At 63.5% G+C, this 16,190-nt stretch overlaps 1 protein-coding gene across 1 annotated transcript; it reads left to right on the forward strand.

The window, feature by feature from the left end:
- Window positions 1-4,841: 4,841 nt before the first annotated feature.
- Window positions 4,842-15,235, forward strand: GABRD (gamma-aminobutyric acid type A receptor subunit delta). Its single transcript, XM_057713430.1, has 9 exons — window positions 4,842-5,026; window positions 10,606-10,718; window positions 10,999-11,066; window positions 11,152-11,372; window positions 12,529-12,611; window positions 13,000-13,137; window positions 13,736-13,891; window positions 14,095-14,306; window positions 14,543-15,235. Exons 1-9 carry the CDS (start codon window positions 4,959-4,961, stop codon window positions 14,816-14,818), a joined length of 1,335 nt encoding a protein of 444 aa, XP_057569413.1. The 5' UTR covers window positions 4,842-4,958; the 3' UTR covers window positions 14,819-15,235.
- The last annotated feature ends 955 nt before the right edge of the window (window positions 15,236-16,190 follow it).

Here is a 16,190-nt window from a genome sequence, read left to right on the forward strand (position 1 = left end):
GCTGGGAGCAACGTGAAAAGGCGTCTGCACCCGTGTCATCCTGTGAGGCTCCGGAAAAGGCACCACTGTGGGGACACAGAGCACACACCCGTGGTCACCTGGGCCCAGGGCTGGGGTGCAGTCACCTCCTCGGGTGACGACAGAGGGGCAGGAGGGAACTTTTAAGGTGGAGCAAATGTGTGATGTCGTGATGACGGTGGTGGTTGTAGAAACCTCCATGTATATCAAAGTATCAAGTTGTATTCTTAAAATTAGTGAATTTTATTGTCTGTGAACTATATTTCAATGAAGCTGATTAAAAATAAAACAAACCTAGACATCAGCCCGCACCTACCGGACCACGTGTGACCTGGCTTCTGCAGCCCTCCCTCCCTCACGGCCATGCCGGCCTGGCCCTGCTCCTGTCTGGACTGGCCAGGTCACTCCTGCCTCAGGGCCTTTGCACATTCTGTTCTCTGCCGGACACGTACCTGGCTCTTGACGGGGCTAGCTTTTCCTCCAGAAGGGATAGACTAGAATCCAAACCTCAGCTCAGACGTGATCCTACAGCAAGGTCTCCCCGACGAGCCCGTCTGCGGCGCCCGCCGCCACTGTCACGCCCATCATTTCTGTCCTCCTGCCATGACACTTGCAATGGTCTCTTTTGTTTGTTTACCCACTGATTGTCCAGGTTCTTCCTCCTAGAAGGTGAAGCCACTGGGGATGGGAACCTTTAATATCTGATTCACACCCAACATCTAGACCAGTGCTTGGCGCAGAGTAGGATGAATAATTCCATAAATGCTGGTTAAACAAATACCGACCTGGGTCGGGGCCTTTCTTAGTAATCAAAGTCTCCAGACCGAAGTATCCAAATATCAAGCATGAAAAAGATTACAGCAGATCTCCTGCTTTTATTTCTCCAACATCCTGCTCAGAGAATCAGCTCATCGGGCCAGACAGAGGCTCAGGGAGCCGCGGTCATCTTCCTCGCAGAGTGTGGGGACCAGGGCCGCCCGACCGTCAGGACCCTCTGCCAGCAGCCCCTTCAGGACTTTCACGTCAATCCAGTCATGCTGGCGCCTAGAGCAGGGTCTTTCCCACTGGACGGGCAGCCCTTTGTCAGGGGTGTTAATCTGTGTTTAGCGTTTTCCATCACATGAAAGAATTGCGACTTTAAAAAACATAAAATACAAGAAAAGAATTCTGACTCCTTCACATTAAACGTGAGCAATTGTACTTGAACGTCTATTTATCTCATGGAGAAAAAATTCTCTAAGCAGCCAAGTTTGATTGCTTACTGTTTCTCAGGGCCTTGATTACTAAAAACAGCCCCGAAACGCAGCCCTGTTTCCAGCGCATCCTTTGTTTGAGTAGACGGTTGATCTCAGGCCGCTGCAAGGATTTTGCATGTGATTCTTTCTGCCAAGTTGCCTCTGCTTCTCCAAATGAATGGATTCCATCTGGAAATCATGGGATTAATAATTACACTCTAAGCTCAAGAAAATTTTTCTGTGTCACTGCCATTTTCTCTATTTGGTGCATTTTCCCAGGAAAATAATAAAACAGCCTCACAAATAAATCAGGCAGGGATTTTAAAATTAGCCAGTGCAGTTTCTCCTCCCGGGCCCCTATGACTCACCTCTACCTCCTGGGGCCCGTCCTGCTGCTGTGGTGGATTCCGGCCAGCTCTCCGCCCAAGCTCTGGACTCTGTGCCATCCCTTCCCACACCCGTGAGCGCGGCAAGGCCAGTGCCCAAAAGAAATCAGGCAAAAAGGGCAGCAGGCTGAGGATCTGCAGAGTCGAGCAGGCCCACGGACCACACGTTGCAGCTGCCTAGGTGTACCTCCGGGCATTGCTGTCCTGAGAAGCGCTGAGATGGTAACTCCCGGGGCAACCGCAGAAGCAGAGTGTCCATGCCTTCCAGGGCCAAATGCGTGACGGCCCTGCTCAGCGCCGTACGGGGACAGCATAAAGCCTGCACGAAACAGGAGGAAGGGACAGCAGCCCCTGCCCTGAGCCCGTAACCAGAGAGCTAAGCCTGGACCAACAGACGGAGAAGCCTGTTACCCGTGAAGCAGGAGGAAGTGGTCGCGTTAACTAGACTAAGGGGACCAAACGCCTCTGGGTGGAAATTCAAGCTTCCTGTTCATCCCTGTCCCCAGGCTCGGACACCAGGTCCCCATCCTGTGCTCTCAGTGCCCGGACGAGGAGGTGGGGCCATCAGGTATCTGGGTGAAGAGCACAGACCTCACCGGAAATGGAAAGAGGCCCTTCATCTGATCGATTTGGAAAGTTCCACCAAAGTCACATTTGGAGGGCGGGGTGCTGCCCCATGCACCCCCAAAAAATCACAGGAGTGGAATAAAGATGGGGAATAATCTACACTATTTTTTAGAGAAGGAGGCGGGGAGCCTGAGCACCTACAAGTTAGACGGTTGTTTTCAATAGAGACAACCTTTTGAGATTCTCCACAATGGGGTTCAGCCTTGTGGGTTTCTGGTAACCAGGAAACCCGTCACTACTCAGCCCCTCCTTTGGCAAATGAATAAGACAAAGCTGGGAGAAATTACTTCCCTGAGGCCACACGGCCAGGTAGGAGCAGAACCCGGACTAGTACCCAGACCTCTGACTCTGGCGACATTTCCTGAATTATGAAAGGGAGGGGAGAAGAGGACTGTTGGCACTTTCCGGGTGTGGACACTGCCGCATCACGGGGCTCACCTCAGCCACAGGCCGACTGCACAGCACCAAGTCCTGGCCTCCTGACCTGTGACGGGGCTGCCCCGAACAGGCTTCCCCATCCAGCCTGGGGAGGCTGGAGCTTGTTCGGGTGAAGCGGAAGGTCAGGACGGGCAGCCTCACTGGTGACGCATGTCCCTGGAAGGCGACAGAGGTTTGGGGGTGTGACAGGATAATTCTCAAAAAACTCGAGGAAGGAATAATGAAGATGTCCGTTCTTGAGACCCAAACTGGAGCCCATTAGCGACAAAACAGAACTAAAATAAAACATGCAGACTCTGGGGAAGAAACTGAGCATTTTGACTGAAGGCCAGTGAGCGGCCGGGCATCCCAGAGGGAGCTGTGAGTGACGGGCCGGGTCGCGGGCCCCACAGCGTGTAAGGCCCCTGCTTTCCCTCTTTCTCTGTCCTGGCTTTGAAACGTGCTTGCCTCCGGGGCTCGGGCAAGAAGAGGCGACTGGATGGCCCCCAGCACCCAGAGCCACGGCGGAGACGCCTGTACAGGAGCTCAGCACCACGTCATGCCCCAGGTAGTAGAGTGTAGGAAACAGCAGTAACCTGGTTCCCCCTGAGCTAACTGAACCGAGGGAGTCGAGGCGAGCAATATTCCTCGGAGGCTACCAGCACCTGGATCTTCTCAGATGCAAGAAAAGAGTGTGACAGCGAACCCAGCAGCCTGCACCAGCGTGGAGACCAAGGCTCAGGCCTGAAAGCCGGGACAGTGAGGGCTGTTCGTGGCCCGGAGCTTGGCGGGGGGTTGGGGGGGTTGCCCGCCACGCCCGCTGTGCTGGCTTTTGGTGACTCTGAGCCTGCGTTTCCCTACGTTTGTTAAGCACCTGTCATACCCCAGGGCCGCTGTGAAGAAGCACACAGACAAGATCCCCATGCAGCAGAGGAATGATGGAAACGGCCCTGGGAGGCTCAGGGCCCTCCTCCCAGCCAGGCCAGGCTCTCCGCACTTTCTCGTAGGTTAACTCCTGAACCTCCGATCAAGCCCTGGCGGGAGGACAAATGGGAATGTGTCTGGAGACACGCCCAGAGCACATGCACAGCAGGGCAGGGCTTCCAAGTACTCAGAGGACCCACTGAGGGGCTGGGGGGCCCTCCGGGGAGGCCTTTGTGCTGGGACCGCCTGCCTGTCTTAGAGCTGGCTGCTGGCTTTAGGAAAGAAGGCTGAGACCCAGCCGCCTTGATCCGTGGCCCTCAGGATGGGGCTAGAAATTCCCAGCAGCAGAGCCCTTTCTGGGATTTCCTCCCCTCCCCCACCCCTTTTCGGGCCAGTGTCCACAGTCACCCACTGGACCCAACCCACCCCGGCACCAGTTTGCACATTTTTAAGCGTTTTCACGAGACGTTCACTTCCGGTTGTCCGCTGATATCGAGTCCAGAAGTGAATGAAAAGGACCGAACGATTAGAATTTGTGGTCAGCTTTTTGGGGGAAACTGTGCAGAGCTTTGAGTCGAGTCACAACAGCGAATGCGGGAGGCCTGGGCTTTCTCAGCAGTTCCGCGGGGGTGGGGTGGGGCGGGGCGGGGGTGTCACCGTGTCAGAGCCCAGCCGTCCCGGTGCCCTCCGAGGGCGTGGGGGCAGGTGTGGCCAGGCAGGGAAAGCACGGCGTTCCGCGACCACAGCGGGTCCTGAGCACCGAGCGGCGGCCGCCCGCGCTGCTCTCACCGCCCACCCAACGGCGGGGGGCCGGCGCCCGCGAGGGTCTGGGGAGGAGCTGCCGTGCTGGGGAGAGGTGCCGCGCCCCGTGGAAGGCGAAGGCTGCAGGGACACCGGCACCCTCCCCCCCGGGGACCCTGCAGCGGCGCACCGCCAACTCCGCCCCAGGAGCGAGGCTCCGCCGCGCCCGTCGGTCCGCGTCCACGCGGGCTGTGCGCCGGGGCGGCCTCCGGGCAGAGGCGCGGAGGGACCCTCCACGGGGCGCGCCAGACCCCCGGCCGGGAGCGCTGCTGCGGGGAGGGCGCTGAGGGGGGAGGGGCGCGGCAGGCGGGGCGGCCGGAGCCGGGGGGGGGGGGGGGGCGCGGGGCGGGGCGGCCGCGGGGGCGGGGGGAGCGGCCCGGTTCGGGGCGGGGCGGCTCCGGGCTCCGGGCTCCGGGCTCCGGGCGCCGTCCTCCCCCGCGCCCGCGCCGCGCGCCCTCCCGCGCCCGCCGCCCGTGCCTCCCCCGCGGCCGCCGGCGGAGCAACTTCTCGAGCGCCCGCGGCCGGCCGGGTCCCGGCGCCGCCCGCGGCCATGGACGCGCCGGCCTGGCTGCTGCCCCCGCTCCTGCTGCTCTGCGCGCAGCAGCACCGCGGCACCAGGTGAGCGAGCGCCGGGCCGCCCTCGGGGGATGCAGCCCCGCGCGAGCCCCCGCGCTCCCGTGCGCGCGTCCGCCCCCCGCCCGCCGGCCTGTCCCCCACCCCCCGCCCCAGCCTCCCGCGCCCCGTCGCCCCTCGCGGGCCCCCCCCCCCCCCCCCCCCCCCGGTGCACACGCGCCGCGGCGATGCCCTCGCGCGCGGGCAGCGCGGGTGCTCTGGGTTCCGGCCGCCCCGCGCCCCGGTGCTGTCCGCCGTCCCGGTGCTGAACCCGCGCCGCGGGGCGGGTCGAGGGCGTCGCAGCCGCGCTCGGCTCCCCCGGTGCCCGGGCTCGCTGGCCGAGCTCGGGCTTCTCGGCCCGGCCGGCACTTGGCCGGTCCCTGGCCGGCAGGGGCCGTTCCGGGCGCGGGCTGGGCTGCGGGCGGGAAGAGAGGAGGGATCCGGAGAGCAGCGGGGGAGGCTGCTCCCCTTCCCCGAGAGCAGAGCCCGGGGCACCCGCGTCTGCTGCGGCCGGCGGCCTGGGGTGGACGCGAAGGCACCTCCTCATGGCAGGTGTCGTTGTGTTTGTCCCTTGCAGGGCCATTTCAGGTGCCATCCGATTCCAGAGTATGGGAGTGGGGCAGCCAGGCGCCCCTGGCGGGGGAGAGACTCCAGATTTCTCTCTAACTGTAGGGAGAGGGGATGAGGTGCCCTGTCTTCCCAGGAGAAGGAAGCGGTCCCTGTGCCGAGGCTCCCAGGGGCCACCACGGTCCCAGCTTGATTTCTGCGTCTCTGCAGACTGGACCTGACGTGCGCCCCGGGCTGCCCAGTTTCCTGAGCCCTGAGCCTGGCCACCTGCCTTAGGAGCTGCGAGGGGCCTTTTTGAAAATCACCTCAGTGCAAGGGCTGTAGAAAAAAAGCAGATCGAAAACATCTCCCCCCACCCCTTCCCCCAGCATTCTAGACTTCGTGGTCAACCAACTGATGTCGAAGACGTTAAAAGCCAGAAATGGTTGAACGCTGGCCTGTGTTTTGGCTGTAGTTACTCAGACAGCCTGGAACACAGCTCCGTGTGTGTGGTCACAGCTTCTGTGTTGGTGGGTGGGGGGCAGAGCCAGGAAGGCCTGGGTTGGGCTGTAGGTGTGGCTGTCATGCCAAAGTCACAGGCAGTGCCCATGTGACCCCTGTCCTGGGGCCTTGTTCTTTATCAAGCCCAAAGGGACGTTCTCTCCTTTTCTTGTTACGTTCTCTCCTTTTCTTGTTTCACGGTCCCAGGAAGGGTCAAGCGTTGAGGTGTGGCCGTGGAGGGATGTGCTGGGGGCAGGCGTCAGCTGCTGGCTGACTGTGTAGCTGCCATTCTGAATCCAAGTTGCTCTGAACCTCACGTCTCAGTCCAAATTTGACACCAAAACTCATTTGGCTGCAAAGCCTGCCCTCCTTGTTTTGTCTGTATTCACGCTACTCGTGGGGCATATTTACACATTTACTGCTGGAAAATTCCCCAGACACCCCCCTCCCCAAGTCCATGAGTGCATCGCATTGCCTTTCTAAAACCCGCGGTGTTCTGAACTCCGACCCCACCTGGCTCCTGGGTTGTGGGGTGAGGCGTAGGCCTGTCTGCCTGGGCAGCAAGGCTTCGGCCTGGGCGGGTGGAGGGCCTCTGGGCTTTGGGGGCCTTCGTCCACTCAGGGCCTCCTTTCCCGCCTGCTCTGCATCCCTCCACTCGGAAACCAGGGGAACAGCACCTTCCCTCCCCTCATCCCACCCCTGGGGCGGTGTCGGGGCGGGGGAGGGGGGCAGTAGGGGGCGGTGGAGCTAGGAAGGGCCTCTCTGCTGCCGCTCCTCAGCCCAGATCCCCGGGTTCCTGGTGGGGTTAGAAGGCGGCCAGCCTCGCCGCGTTGGTGGGTCAGGTCAAGGCGACGCTTCCCTGAGTCTAAAGATCTGCTCACGCAGCGGCCACCCAAGCTTGCCGGCTGCCTGCCCGAGTGGGTGGCCCTGCCGGCTGCTGGCACCTCGTCTCCCTGGAGAAGCGGCTGCCCCTCCCTCACCTCCCGTGCGATCGCGCTGGTGTTCGCCTTGGTAACTGAGGTGTCAGTGCAGTGGCGGCTGCTCTAAAAGCAGAGCTGTCAGGATCTGTGGGCTTGTGTGTGTGCGGGGGGAGGAGGAATCCTGGGGGGGGAGCCCGCCGCCTCGCTTAGTTACACCCACCTTCCCTTTCTGCCCCCAGGGGCACAGGCAAATGACAGGGCCGGGAGAGGGCGGGAGGCCTGACGACACTGGGAGGAAGCATCTTGTGGTCTCACGGCACCTGCTTCTCCCACGAGCGGGGGCCTGGCGTGTCTCTGAGCTCCTGTTCCTCTAAGGAAACCCCAACCCTAGGCCACCGCAGGCTTCCAGGGCCTTCAGACGAGTCAGACACTCTCTCCCGAGACGCGGGTCAGAGTCCCTGCATCCTAACCCCATGCAGAGGTCCCCCCGTGCACTGGGTATCCCGCTCACCCCCACTGACTCTGCCTGAAGCAGAGGAGGAAGACAGGGCCCTTCAGGGCCCAGAGCACGTAGTCCAGCCTGCTGGGTGCTCTGGGCCCCATGTCCCTTCACAGCTGCAGAAACGGCCACCTCGTCCCAGGTGAGAGGTGCCACTGGGGGAGCCTGTTCCCTTCTCATCCCTGGAGGTGGCAGAGGCTGAGAATCCAGCGGGGTCCTGACACTTTCAGGCAAACGTCACAGTGGGGGCTGCCCTGACCTTGCCTCTGTGCCCCTGAGCAGGTGAGGGTCCCGGTGAGGGCAGGTGTGCTCACCTGTGCCACCAGCCCGAGGCCAGGAAGGGTGATGTCTCCTGGTGGCCTGGCTCCAGGCAGGACAGCCGCTGTGCAAGGTGGCAGCTGGGCTGGTCCACAAATAAAGCCTCATTTGAATCCCTTCACATCTGACCTTCAGGGTGACCTTCATTTGCATTTGTAATTGTGCCTTACTTGGGGCTTCATTTAATTCCTCCTTTTACTTTGTTACCAAAGCGCCTGCCCTGTCCACACGCTGCTCTCCTGAGGCTTCCCCGGAGGGACCCTATGGGCCTGGGGGAGAGTGGGCTTCTCAGGGCTCGCTCCTGAGGGCCTCCTGGGTCACGTCCAGCCTTCCTCACGGGTCAGGACGTGGAGCAGACGGCGGTGGGGGGGGGAGGCAGCTGCCCTTGCTGGTACTGCCCAAGCCCTGGCAGCCCCCAGGGCTCCTCGCACCTGCCTGAGAGGACAGCCGGGCCGGTCCAGCAAGATGTCCAGCCCCACCAACTCCGTGGCAGAACTCACTCCCGGCACCTCCCTCCCCCCCCCACCCCCCCAGTCTCGACCAGACCCTTCCTGTCTCCGTGGCCATCTGGCCCAGCCCAGCCCAGCCCCACCAACCTCCTCAGTGGCCCCCGGTTTATTGCCTCTCTTCCCCAGGAGCCCCCCCTTGCCGGCATCCAGGTTTAATCGAGTTAATCGCGCAGCTCTTGCTTGGAGCGCAGACTTCCCCTTGACCCTGGATGAGTCCTGAGGTCCCCCCGCCCCCACCCTCTGCCCTGATGCCCTACCCTCCAGGCCCCTCCCAGGCCCCACCTGGGGCCCTCGCCTCCTCCCACCTCTTGCCCCCCCCCACATTCTCTCTCTTGGGCTCTGATGTCACTTTCTCGGGGAGGCTGTCCCTTCCTCCCCAGCCAGAGGGTTCCTGACCTCCCCTTTGGTCAGTCCTCACAGACACTGACCTCTGCATGAGCCTGGGCCGCGACCGTCCTTGCCTGGCTCAGTCACGTCCTGGAACAGGGCGGCACAAGGCGCACGCTCACCTGATGGACGTGTGGATGAGTAAATGCGTGACCAGGACAGCTTCCTGCCAGGGCCGGGGCAGGACCAGGAAGGGGATGGGAGTCCGGTGGAGGTGGGGGAATCAGCTTGAGGACATGGGGGGTCAGAGCCAGCGCTGGAGAAAGAGGTGGGGCCCGATGGCAGAGGGTCTGGAGGGTCGAGCCGGCGTCTAAGCGGAGAGAGGCCAGAGAGTGGGAATCGGGGCACACTGGCAGCACTGGGGGCGGCGGGTGACTGGGGCACGGGCTGCGGTGGCCCAAGTTGGGCAGAGGGGCTGGGCACAGAGGCTGGGCTGACGGGCACAGCAGGAGCCGGTCCTGCGTCGGGAGGGGAGGAGCGGGCAGTCTCATCCCGGCAGCCAGAGGGGCCCAGAGTGGGGCTCCTGGACGCATGACCACGCCTGACTCCGGGGGGAGGGAGGGATGGCCTCAGAGCTGCCAGCAGCTCTGCGTCCAGACCCTGGCCTGTCATGTCTCCCCCCGGGCTCTGGCTGGGCTCGGTGACCTGGAGGGCGTCTCTGCCCACTGTGGACAGACGTGATTCAGAGAAAAACCAGACGGTTCCTCCTGAACGTCCCTTCTCGTTCCCTGTCCCCGGGTTTAGGATAAATCCGCTCCCCCACCCCATGGGCCGGAGGAGCAAGGGTGTGTGAGGTTCTGGGGCCGCCGAGACAGCAACCACAGCTGTGGGACTTACAACAGCGGGGATTTATAGGCTCGTAATTCTGGAGGCCAGACGTCTGAAGGCAAGGTGTCGGCTGGGTTGGGAGACGGTTGGCGCCTCCCTCCAGCCTCTGGAGCTGCCGCTGGGGTCCCTGGTGCCCTCGGCTTGTGCCTGCATCACCCCAGTCGCTCCCTCTGTGGCCACGTGGCTTCTCCCTGTGCGTCCATTTCCTCTTCTTCTAAGGACACCAGTCATGTCTTTAGGGCCCTCCCTAGCCTAGCAGGATCTCATCTGAACCAATTACATCTGCAAAGCCCCTATTTCCCAATAAAGCTCCCTTCTGGGATTCTGGGTGGACATGAATCTGGGGGTCACCGTTCCCCAGAGGACGGGTGAGCAGAAGGAGGGGGCCAGGCAGAGCCACTGGGGGGCTTCCGGCAGTTGGCGCCTGCAGGTCATAAGACGCCTGCCTGTGTGGGTCCCCGTGCGGCCCTGCCAGTGACAAACTCAACCAGCAGGGCTGTCGTGGGCTTGGCCTGAAACCAGTGGGCATGGCCCCTGCTGCTCCAAGGCCAAGTCCCAGAGGCACGTGGCAACTTGGGGACCTCTGGGGCCTGCCTGGGAAGGGACAGAGAGCAGGAGGCCAGACTGCAGCCTCCCCATGGGCCCTTGGCCTGACCCTGGGTCCCAGGTTTGGGACGCGCTCCCTCCCTCTTCCCAGGTCACACGTCTTTTCTCCCAAGTCTCCTCCTACAGGACACTTTGCCCTCAGAAGCTGAAAGGGAGGCCGTGTGCTCTCGTTGGGGTCCCCCAAGGCCTACTTGTTGAGGGACCCCAGGGGTGGGGACGCTGAGTGGTTATGGAGGGAGCCGGGGGCCTCTGTGAGCCAGGCGCCCTCCCTCAAGGCTGAGCGGGCAGGGTGTAAGCTGAGCAGAAAGGCCAGCGGAAGAGGCCCAGGAGTCCTGGGCCCTGTGCCTCCCGGGGGCGCCCTGTGTCCAGTGTGAGTTCCCGCGACGGGTCACATCCAGCCCTGGCCTAGGTGCCCGGGACAGGCTCCGGTCCTGGCACGCTGCCTGTGACCAGCGTGCTTTGCATTTCCAGAGCAATGAATGACATTGGCGACTATGTCGGCTCCAACCTGGAAATATCCTGGCTCCCCAACCTGGACGGCTTGATAGAGGGCTATGCCCGCAACTTCCGGCCCGGCATTGGAGGTGAGAGTGGCCGTCGGGGCTCAGGCAGACCCTGGGTCCGGCTGCGGGTGTGAGCCCAGCTTGGCTCCCCTGAGGGGCGCGTCAGAGCTCCAAAGCCAGCCCACCAGGGAGATGGCCAGGAGGGTGGATCTGCTCAGGCCTCGGGCAGAGCTGCACCAAGACGGCCTCCCCTGCAAAGTCCCGGCCGTTGCCCGTCCCGCCCGCTGGCCTGGCCGAGTGGCCGGCGGTGCTGCAGCCTGGCCTCAACCCCCCCGCCTCGAGCCCTTCCCCTTCCTTGCAGGCCCCCCTGTGAACGTGGCACTCGCCATCGAGGTGGCCAGCATCGACCACATCTCGGAGGTGAACATGGTAGGTCCCACCGGCCTCACCCCCGCCCGCGTCCGGGTGCCCCCAGGAGCGGAGGGCTGACTGCCAGGCCCCCGCGTCCCCGCAGGAGTACACCATGACGGTGTTTCTGCACCAGAGCTGGCGCGACAGCAGGCTGTCCTACAACCACACCAACGAGACTCTGGGCCTGGACAGCCGCTTCGTGGACAAGCTGTGGCTCCCGGACACCTTCATTGTGAACGCCAAGTCCGCTTGGTTCCACGACGTGACCGTGGAGAACAAGCTCATCCGGCTGCAGCCGGACGGGGTGATTCTCTACAGCATCCGGTGAGCCGGCTGGAGCGCGCTGCTGGGAGCTGGGGGGTGGTGGGGAGCTGGGGGGCGGGGGATGGGGGCGGCGGTATTTATATCCCCGGCAACCAGCAGCTGCGCAGGAAGCAGAGGTTGCTGGCCGGAAGCCAGCAGAGGCCGCTTTGTGGCTGACACGTGCCCTTTTCTTTCTAAATTGAGGTGAGGTTCACATAACATCCAATCAAGCGTTTAAAAGTGAACAATTCTGTGGTACTTCGTGTCCTCCCCATGTTGTGCAAACATCACCTCTACCCAGTTCCAGTACATTTCACCCCAAAAGGAGACCCCATCCCCTTTAGTAGTCACTCCCCATCTCCCCTCCCCAGCTCCGGAAACCGCCAATCTGCTTTCTATCTCCATGGATTTGCCGATTCTGCACATTTCACAGAAAATTAATCACATGCTACGTGCTCTTCTGCGTCTGCCTTTTTCACTCCGTGTAGTGTTTTCAAGGTTCATGCATGTGGTGACATTTATCAGAACTTCCTGCTGTTTAGTGGCCGAGTGACATTCCGTCGCGTGGACACACGGGTTTGTGTCTCCACACCTTCGTCGATGGACAGCCGTGCTGGTTCCACATTTGGCTGTTGTGAGCTGTGCTGCTGTGAACACACGTGTACATGTATTTGCTTGAATGTGTGTTTTCTGACACAGCCTTTCAAAAGTGGACTTAATTGCCAACATTTTAAAAATCAGGTGGTTTACACAAGGATCTAAGTTCTCTTGGAAAGTCAACCTTTTCCCAGGCTGCAGGGTGGGCGGGGACGCCTAGCGGCCATCCCTGGGAGCAGGCCGAGGGCTCAAGCTGGACCTGCCTTGGCTCCCGGCTTCTTAGACAGTCAGGTGTTCTGAAGGTCGAGGAAAGTGAATGAAATCCAGTTCTTGTGGCCCCTACAGACCCACAAATATCTGTCAAGTGGCCACAGTTTCCAGTTTCCGCCCAGATGCCCATAGCTTGCCGACAAAACCAGAGGCAGCCTGGCCGCCCCCCGCCCCGCCGCGAGGAGGCCCCCCTGATGGGCTGCAGGGGCGCCTCTGCTGTGAGGGGCAGGGGAGCCGTGGCTGCAGGGGCCGGGCCCGCTGCAGGGGCCGGGCCCGCCCCGGGGGCCTCACCAGTGTCTTGTCTGGGCAGCATCACCTCCACGGTGGCCTGCGACATGGACCTGGCCAAGTACCCCCTGGATGAGCAGGAGTGCATGTTGCACCTGGAGAGCTGTGAGTGTGGGCTGTCGGGGGTGGGGACGCGGGGCAGGAACAGAGGGAGAGAGGGAGAGAGGGGCCGGAAGGCTCGAGCAGCCTGGCCCTCCTCCCGCAGGTCAGCGGCCTGCCCGGGACAGCGGGCCCCGGAGCCCGGACAAGACATGTCTCTGCATCATTGGGCCGCCGTGGTGGCCGTGTGGGTCACCTGGCGGGGGGGATCTGCACCTTTGCCGGCTCCTCTGGCCTCGTCCACCTTTCTAAGGTGCCAGGCGTGGCCGCGGGCCTCCTTGCTCCCTGTCTCCGTGTAGCAGGCTCCCAGCATGGGCGGGGCAACCCTGCGGGGGCTGCCAGGGGCTGGCGGGGGGCACCGGGCCCTGCGGCCCACCTGCGGGCTGTGCTGCAGATGGCTACTCGTCCGAGGACATCGTCTACTACTGGTCCGAAAACCAGGAGCAGATCCACGGGCTGGACAAGCTGCAGCTGGCGCAGTTCACCATCACCAGCTACCACTTCGCCACGGAGCTGACGAACTTCAAATTGGGTAACGCGGCCTCTTCCTTGTGAGCCCTGCTGGTGGTTTTCTAGTGCTTTCCACAGAGCCACTAGTGGGCTCTGAGGGCCCCCGAGGCCGCAGCTGGAAAACCGCTGGTCAGTGCAGGCTGTGCCCGGCCGAGCCACTTGGGACAACCCGCGGTGCGGGCCCGGGTCGGGTTTCCTCTGCGTTAGTCCTCCGTCCCTCGTTGCTTCCCGGGGTCTGGAGGGTGCCTGAGGGGTGTGGGGGGCTCCAAGGTCAAGCCCACATTGTCTGCTGGCCCCTCCGCCCCTTCCTGCTCCTGCTGCCCGGTCATCGGAGCCGGTGAGCCCAGCCTGGCTCTCTCCTCGAGCTTGGCTGTGCACGGGGCGGGGGTGGGGGTACTCTGGGAGGGTCCCACCGGGCCATCAGCAGTGCTGGAATCCGTCTCCCCTCCTTCCTCCGGTGGCCCTGCCGCAGGGCCGGCCCCTCTCCTGTGGGGGGAGGAACGGGGATGAGGGTCTTCCTTCCTTCAGAGGCTGGCAGTGGCCCCAGCTGCCCGCCCAGCCCTCCTCTCCCCGAGCGCTGCCGTGGCGGTGGGCATGGGGCTCACGGGCGTCTCCGGCAGCCGGCCAGTTCCCACGGCTCAGCCTGCACTTCCACCTGCGGAGGAACCGGGGCGTCTACATCATCCAGTCCTACATGCCCTCCGTGCTCCTGGTCGCCATGTCCTGGGTCTCCTTCTGGATCAGTCAGGCAGCGGTGCCCGCCAGGGTGTCTCTAGGTGCGGGCCTGGCCTCGCCGCCCAGGGAGCTGGGAAGGGAGGGAGGCTGGGAGCAGGGCCCGGACCCCACGTGTCCTCAGTGCAGGGCCCGCTGTCCTGGGGCCGTGCCGGCCCGGCCAGACCTGGGGAGAGGGGCCTGAGCCTGAGCCAGGTTGGGGTGGGGTGGTGGAGGCCCGCGTGACGGCGCCGCCTGTCCCCGCCAGGCATCACCACAGTGCTGACCATGACCACGCTGATGGTGAGCGCCCGCTCCTCCCTGCCGCGGGCCTCGGCCATCAAGGCGCTGGACGTGTACTTCTGGATCTGCTACGTCTTTGTGTTCGCCGCCCTGGTGGAGTACGCCTTCGCCCACTTCAACGCCGACTACCGGAAGAAGCAAAAGGCCAAGGTCAAGGTCAAGGAGCAGAAGGCTGAGGTGAGGGTGGTGTGGGGAGAGGGGCAGGCCTCTCGTGCTCAGGACAGCGGGGCGGGGGGGTGGGGGCCCAAGCCCCACGAAGGGGCGGCATTGGCGGCGGGGCAGGGGGCGTTTTCCTGCGCTCAGCCCGGGGACCTCTGCCGCCAGCTCTCAGCTCGGAGCCGCGGGCCCGGAATGCGGGTCCTGCCCTTGGCTGTCCGGCCGCTCAGCGCCCCCCCTCCCCACCCTCCGTGCAGATGGACGTGAAGAATGCCATCGTGCTCTTCTCCCTCTCGGCCGCGGGCGTCACCCAGGAGCTGGCTGTGTCCCGCCGGCAGTGCCGCGTGCCTGGGAACCTCATGGGCTCCTACAGGTCGGTGGAGGTGGAGACGGAGAAGCAGGGGGGCCGGCGGGGGCTCCGTGCGCTTTTCAAGCCCATCGACGCGGACACCATTGACATCTACGCCCGCGCTGTGTTCCCTGCGGCCTTCGCCGCCGTCAACGTCATCTACTGGGCCGCCTACACCATGTGAGGCCCACGGTGGGCCTCGCGGGTCCTGCGCCCAGGACCTCCCTGGAGAAGGACCCCTGGGGGACTCTGCGTGTTTCAGAGTGGGGAGGACCACGGACCACAGGAAAGAAGAGGAAAGCCTTGGCCTCGCTCAGCATCCCCAGGCTCTGTTCCCACCCTCCCCCGGGCCCCTGGTCTGCAGAAGACGGCCCGGCCTCCTCTCCAGCCGCCTGACCCAGGAGCCAGGCAGGCACGGGGCCCCCGGGGAGCTTTGCATCTGACTTGGAAAAGGATCCTGATTCTGGACTTGGCTCTGTGGGTTTGGACCAGGGAAGGGGAGGAGACCGGACGTGGACGGTGCTCATCGTCTCGGTGAGGAGGTGGGAAGGGCGTTAGTGGTCTTTGGCCCCAGCATGAAATAAAACAGAGCCTTTGGCCACTGCTTAATTTCCCTGTGGCCTCCTCTCCCAGAGCCTGGAAGGCTCTCCTCCCACACGGGCTCGATGGGCTCGGGACAGAGCGGCTTGGGGACTGAGACTCGAGGACAGAGGGGCTTGGCAGGGTGCGGGGGCTGGCGGAGTCCTACCCCCCAGTCCCTTGGGCCCACGGCTGGGGGTGCCACCACAGTGCCTCCTGGACGTGATGATGGGAGGCCACCGAGTCTCCACAAACACCCCAGCCCCTCCCCACCTCTGCTGCCACCACGGACTTGGGGTGACAGGGTCGCAGCTCTTAGCAAGGGGCCCAGGTCACCCCTGCCCCAGAGCAGAGCAGGTCGCCACCCTCGGAGGGAACAGAGGCGGCTAGAGGGGCAGCCGTGCGGCCACGCTGTTGGCCCAGAGCCCTGCTGTGCTCAGGCGGCAGCCAGGCCAGGACCCTGCTGGCCCTGAGGAGTCCCCCACACACTACCTCGAGGGCTATGTGACGGTGACCTTGTGGGAATCAATAAGTGTGCCCTGCTGGGCCACCTGCCCTCGGCCAGCAAACCTGCCCGGGTGTGCACTGTCCCCAGGCCGAGAGAGCAGGTGCGGAGGGACACTCGCCCAGGGGCAGGGCCTAGCTGGCAGAGGTACCTTGAGGCCAGGTGGTCCCGCCAGGGCTGCAGGGCCCAGCAGCCCCCACAGGAGCTGCCGTGTCCGAGGCCTGCACCCGCCCAGGGCTCACACCTCCAGCTCGAAGGCCCCGCACCTCCTGAGACGCCTGCGTGCCACGGGCGGCCCTCTGGGCCCTGCTCTAAAGGCCTGGCTGCAGGGCTGGGCAGCCTCGTCCCGGGGGATGGGACCGGCCAGGGAGCGGGGCCTCCAGGCCTCAGCGTGACCCACGCGGGAGCCGCGGAAAGTGAGTGGCCGCCAGGCAGCGGAACCTGAACCTGGGTCGGCCAGGGCTGCAGGCCA

This window comes from Hippopotamus amphibius, chromosome 1 (assembly GCF_030028045.1).
Source record: "Hippopotamus amphibius kiboko isolate mHipAmp2 chromosome 1, mHipAmp2.hap2, whole genome shotgun sequence".
Classification (NCBI taxonomy): domain Eukaryota; kingdom Metazoa; phylum Chordata; class Mammalia; order Artiodactyla; family Hippopotamidae; genus Hippopotamus; species Hippopotamus amphibius.